The sequence below is a fragment of the Haematobia irritans genome, chromosome 3 (genome assembly GCF_050003625.1).
Source record: "Haematobia irritans isolate KBUSLIRL chromosome 3, ASM5000362v1, whole genome shotgun sequence".
In the NCBI taxonomy this organism is placed as follows: domain Eukaryota; kingdom Metazoa; phylum Arthropoda; class Insecta; order Diptera; family Muscidae; genus Haematobia; species Haematobia irritans.
In genome coordinates, this window is record NC_134399.1 from 142,869,913 (window position 1) to 142,876,245 (window position 6,333).

The 6,333-nt window shown below is 36.3% G+C and overlaps 1 protein-coding gene across 1 annotated transcript; it reads right to left on the reverse strand.

The window, feature by feature from the left end:
• Positions 1 to 5,111: 5,111 nt before the first annotated feature.
• On the reverse strand, positions 5,112 to 5,981 carry LOC142231662 (protein sisterless A-like). The gene has a single exon (XM_075302296.1). The coding sequence runs from the start codon at positions 5,894 to 5,896 to the stop codon at positions 5,219 to 5,221; it is 678 nt and encodes a 225-aa protein (XP_075158411.1). The 5' UTR covers positions 5,897 to 5,981; the 3' UTR covers positions 5,112 to 5,218.
• Positions 5,982 to 6,333: the final 352 nt, after the last annotated feature.

The window sequence follows — 6,333 nt, forward strand, 5'->3', positions numbered from 1 at the left end:
TATTCATATTACACTTCCAAAATCCACTTTAACTAAATTCCAACTGTCATTTGCCTTATAAAAAAGGGAATTCAAATCCCCTTTTTATACCCTCCATCATAGGATGGAGGTATATTAACTTTGTCATTCCGTTTGTAACACATCGAAATATTGCTCTAAGACCCCATAAAGTATATATATTCTGGGTTGTGGTGAAATTCTGAGTCGACCTAAGCATGTCCGTCCGTCCGTCCGTCCGTCTGTTGAAATCACGCTAACTTCCGAACGAAACAAGCTATATATAAAGGGACCCTCAGATTTGGCTTGTGGAGCCTCTAACAGCACCATATTTCATCCGATCCGGCTGAAATTTGGTATATGGTGTTGGTATATGGTCTCTAACAACCATGCAAAACTTGGTCCACATCGGTCCATAATTATATATAGCCCCCATATAAACCGATCCCCAGATTTGGGTTGCGGAGCCTCAAAGAGAAGCAAATTTCATCCGATCCGCCTGAAATTTGGTACATGGTGTTGGTATATGGTCTTTAATAACCATGCAAAAATTGGTCCACATCGGTCCATAATTATATATAGCCCCCATATAAACCGATCCCCAGATTTGGCTTGCGGAGCCTCTAAGAGAAGCATATTTCATCCGATCCGGCTGAAATTTGGTACATGATGTTGGTATATGGTCTCTAACAACCATGCAAAAATTGGTCCAAATCGGTCCATAATTATATTTAGACCCCATATAAACCGATCCCCAGATTTGGCTTGCGGAGCCTCTAAGAGAAGCATATTTCATCCGATCCGGCTGAAATTTGGTACATGATGTTGGTATATGGTCTCTAACAACCATGCAAAAATTGGTCCACATCGGTCCATAATTATATATAGACCCCATATAAACCGATCTCCAGATTTGGCTTGCGAAGCCTCAAAGAGAAGCAAATTGCATCCGATCCGGCTGAAATTTGGTACATGGTATTGGTATATGGTCTCTAACAACCGTGCAAAAATTGGTCCACATCGGTCCATAATTATATATAGCGCCCATATAAACCGATCGCCAGATTTGGGTTGCGGAGCCTCAAAGAGAAACAAATTTCATCCGATCCGCCTGAAATTTGGTACATGATATTGTTATATGGTCTCTAACAACCATGCAAAAATTGGTCCACATCGGTTCATAATTATATATAGCCCCCATATAAGCCGATCCCCAGATTTGGCTTGCGAAGTCTCCAAGAGAAGCAAATTTCATCCAATCCGGTTGTAATTTTGAACATGGTGTTAGTATATGATCTTTAACAACCGTACCAGAATTGGTCCATATCGGTCCATAATTATATATAGCCCCCATATAAAACGTTCTCCAGATTTGACGATCCGGCTCAAATTAGGAACGTGGTGTTAGTATATGGTCGCTAATAACCATACCAAAATTGGTCCAATCACACAAATATTGGTCCATATCGGTTCATAATCATGGTTGCCACTAGAGCCAAAAATAATCTACCAAAATTTTATTTATATAGAAAATTTTGTCAAAATTTTATTCGGTTCATAATAAAATTTTCATAATTGTCAAAATTTTATTTCTATAGAAAATTTTGTCAAAATTTTATTTCTATAGAAAATTTTGTCAAAATTTTATTTCTATAGAAAATTTTGTTCAAATTTTATTCGGTTCATAATCATGGTTGCCACTCGAGCCAAATATAATCTACCAAGATTTTATTTCTATATAATATTTTGTCAAAAGTTTATTTCTATAGAAAATTTTGTTAAAATTTTATTTCTGTAGAAATTTTGTCAAAATTTTCTTTCTATAGAAAATTTTGTCAAAATTTTTATTTCTATAGAAAATTTTGTGAAAATTTTTATTTCTATAGAAAATTTTGTGAAAATTTCTTTCTATAGAAAATTTTGTTAAAATTTTATTTCTGTAGAAAATTTTGTCAAAATTTTATGTCTACTTTGTCAAACTGAATTATATACGTATTGGATCGATCTTTTTTGATTTAATATATACCACGTATGGACTTACATACAATTTAGAAGATGGTGTTAGGAGGTTTTAAGATACCTTGCCATCGGCAAGCGTTACCGCAACTTAAGTAATTCGATTGTGGATGGCAGTGTTTAGAAGAAGTTTTTACGCAATCCATGATGGAGGGTACATAAGCTTCGGCCTGGCCGAACTTACGGCCGTATATACTTGTTTCAATTCAATTCAAACATTTATTTAATCAATTAAGCCCTTTTGGACCATACATTGATAGATTAAAAAAAAGTACAACAAGCTAAAGAAATTACAAATGCAAAGGAAAAAAAATCATAATAATACTTAAAACTAATGTGAATACAATATTCTCAATAGCTGAAAAACTACACGCACATTTCTTTACCTATACCCAAAAAAACGCAACACCGCATATGGAGGTATTATCAGTGATGATACAAAAACAAAGTTAATTGTTATAATTAAAATACTGAATTAGTTTACTTTTAAAAGCGCTTAGACTTACGGAAAAGTTCTTATAATCGGATGGAATTGCATTCCATAATCTGGATAAACGAATTATGAACGATCTTTCAAAAACAAGGTGTGAGAAAGTCTCTATTAGAATTTGAGTATTACGAGTAGAGTTTAGAAAATTAAAACATTGGAGGTAAGCGGGTTCACTATGTTTTATAATGCTAAAGAAAAAACTAAGGCATCTTATGCTTAAGAAGTGCTGAAAAGTACAGCCAAGGAACTGATGCGTGAAATACACATAATTACGTCGGCAGTTACGACCATAGACATACCTTAAAATACTGTGAAATGAAGATTCAAGCCTGCGAATATTTGACCTATTGGTGCCAGTATATACCTCAGCTCCGTACAGGCATTAGTAACGAGTGAGCCAACATGTACTTTATTTGCGTAGGCAAGATCACATTTATGCTGTACAACTTTTTTAGGATTAGATTTAGTTTGGAGCAGATGTGGGCAATATGCTGCGCAAAAACCAAATTGGAGTCAATTTGATAACCAAGAGACTATATGATTCTGCACAGTTATACTTTGAGGAGTATTTTGGCGACGTGAGTAATTAAACACTATACATATAGTTTTCGGAATATTAATGTTGAGATGGTTGCGACGGGCCCAGTCGCATATCCTCCCAATATCGTCGTCCAAATGTGAAATGCAGCGTGGTAATCCTCCACTAGTACACGTACTCAACAGCTGAAAATCGTCTGCATAAATTCCCATATCTACATGTTGAACACAGAGCCGAACATCATTGACATACAACATGAACAACACAGGACCTAAAATGGAACCTTGAGGAACACCGGCAGAAATTACATTAACACCAGACACACGACCATCACATCGAATATATTGAGAGCGACCAGACAGGAAAGACAATAAAAGTCTACAAGCTGTAGAAGAAAATTTAAATTCATGGTAGAGCTTCGAATGTAGTATACTATGGTCGACTGAATCGAAAGCTTTACTCAAATCAAGAGCCTAATGTAGTGAGATATTATCTTATTGCCGATATAAAATGCAGATGAAAAACATCACTCACAGTCGTCACTGGTCTAAGAGTCGTTTATACGGAATGAAGAGACCAATTTATTAATAGCAAGTATATACAGAAGTAAGTTCGGCCGGGCCGAATCTTAAATACCCACCACCATGAATCAAATATAATAGTTTCCTTTTGAAAACTCTTCGTCGTAGCGGTTAGGTTACTTGATAATATATAGAAGGTTACTTGATAATATATAGAATTTCAGGGGGTTTGATAACAGAAATTCTCCTAATTAGATCAGTTCAACCAGTACGTTTCCCTAAGAAAATTTAAGGATTCTACCTATGAAGAGTAGATCATATTCTGGATTTATAAGAAATATTTTTGTTTGAGTTTTAGAGTAAAAATAAACATCTCGTTTAAGTGTGCAAGAAAAAGATTAAATAACGCCTTGCTTTTAAATCTGAAATTTGTAGATTTTTACCCCTAAATGATTACGAGAAGTAAAATCTAGAAATTTTACCTTTAGTTTCAAGCAATTTTCATGATTAGTGCGAATTCAATACCATCAAGAATTGAAATCGACCTTACCAAAAACCATGGTTTATATAAGCCCTAGGACTTAAATCGGGCGATCAGTGTATATGGGTGCTATGTCAAAAACATGCATCGATACACACCTAATTGTGGTTCTGAAAAACCTACAGAATCTGGACCTCAAATCAGAGGGCGGGTTTATAAGCGCGGTATCTCAAAATCTGTGGAGAATATATTCGGAACACCTATTTATGGTCCTAAAAAACCTCTAGATGGCAAATTGGATTAAACCAACAGTTTCTAGAAGCCCAAGAAGTAAACTCGGGAGATCGGTCTATATGGGGGCTATACCAAAACATGGACCGATATAGCCCAACTTCGTACTTGACCTGCCTGCAAACAAAAAACGAATCCGTGCCAAATTGCAGGACGATAGCGCCGTTATTGAAAGCTGTAGCTTGATTACAAAAGACAGACAGACAGATAGACGGACATGGTTATATCTTGATCCTAGAGCCACCGTGGTGCAATGAATAGCATGCCCGCCATGCGGGTTCAATCCCAGTTTCGACCGAATACCAAAAAATTTTTCAGCGGTGGATTATTTCCTCTCAGTAATGATGGTGACATTTCTGAGTGTTTCAAAGCTTCTCTAAGTAGCTTCACCCAAATGTGGAATGCTCCTTGGACTCGGCTATAAAAAGTAGGCCCCTTGTCATTGAGCTAAACATAGAATCGGTCAGCACTCAGTGATAAGAGAAAAGTTCACCACTGTGGTATCACAATGGACTGTATAGTCTAAGTGAGACTGAAATATCAAGCTGTCACTATACCTATCCTAACGTAATAACCCTATGAGTCGATAGACCACGTTTTCGAAATTAAAAAAGTCGAAAATACGGCATCCAACGTTTAATTTCGAAAAATCGACATTTTGATTCTCATTAGAATCCCCAGTAAAATAATTAAATACAATGAGAATTCTATTTCAATTCAATGAACCAAAGCGCCTGGGTAGAAGGGCGTTTAAATTATATTTTATATTAATTTTTTATTGAAATGAGAAACCCTTTTCAAATGTAATTATAAAAGTAAAAACTATGTCCATGAGGATTTTTTCTATATATCAATGAATTGCTATTTTTAATTTCCTTTGGTCATTAAAGTATAGCACTGTGATACTGTTCTTTTATTTTCTCCAACTGTTGTCCTGAGAATCCTTGACTTACCAACTGCATTTCCGTTTGGTCAATCAGCTTTTGTATACATTCCAGCATACCAATGCTCTGCATTAGTTTTTTGGACATGAATTTATGGCGAAATTTCATTTTGGCCTTTTTGATTTTGTTGTTGATGCGAGAACGACGACACGATTCGGCTCTTTGCTGCTGTTGCATTTGTCGTTCGTATGCTGCTTTGTCGTTGGTCTCTCTATCACTATCTCCAATGTTCGAGCTACATCCGTTTCCGGTCGAATGCTGTTGTAGTAGATGTCGTTGGTAATTATTATCATTTGTTTTAGGTGTTGAATCCAATGCCGCAGTTGGAACAGATTGTGTTGATTGCACTACCGGTGACGATGAAGTTCTCTGTGGTAGTGGCGAGAGATTACGTCTCTCCACAACTATGGGATTTTCTAAAAGCATTTGCTCTACAAAACGGTCTTCTTCACGTTTGCAATTGGCCTTTACACGCTTTATTTCAACATCCACAACTTGATCAATGTATTGAGAGCTTATATGTTGGGAATGGCGGCCGATGGTGATTGATTGCATTTGGACATGCATTTGTGTTAAGGAAATCCAGGCATCCTCTAGATATAGACCTTCTGTTGTCATATTATTTTCTTACGAAGAGAAATTGATGTGACCGTAGGACGTGGCGTGCTTATGTCTGTGTATGAGCGTAGTCGAGGCGAGTCGATTGAAATGCAATTACTTAGGAAAGTGACATCTTGTCCATAGTGTTTGGTGACTTTTATACCAGCACATGGAATAGCATCAATCTGTGTATGCTTCTACTGCTGCGGTTTGTTATATCCTTGCAGATATCAGTTCATGATATTAGATTACTGGTGCTGCCCAACAGAGATGAATTACATGCTGGTATGTGGTAGTTTGTCAATTTGTAAACACTTATTTGATAAAATTCAAATTTCAATTGTCTTATGTTTCACCACAGCAGGTGTGTCCCAATGATGATGAAGTTAATTTATCAAACAAATGGAAACAAGTATTGTCGATAAGATTTACTTTAAGGAGACTGGGGTGATTAA

Excerpts from the sequence above, each read along its gene's own strand:
- LOC142231662 (XM_075302296.1), bottom strand. The coding sequence starts at position 5,896 with ATGACAACAGAAGGTCTATATCTAGAGGATGCCTGGATTTCCTTAACA.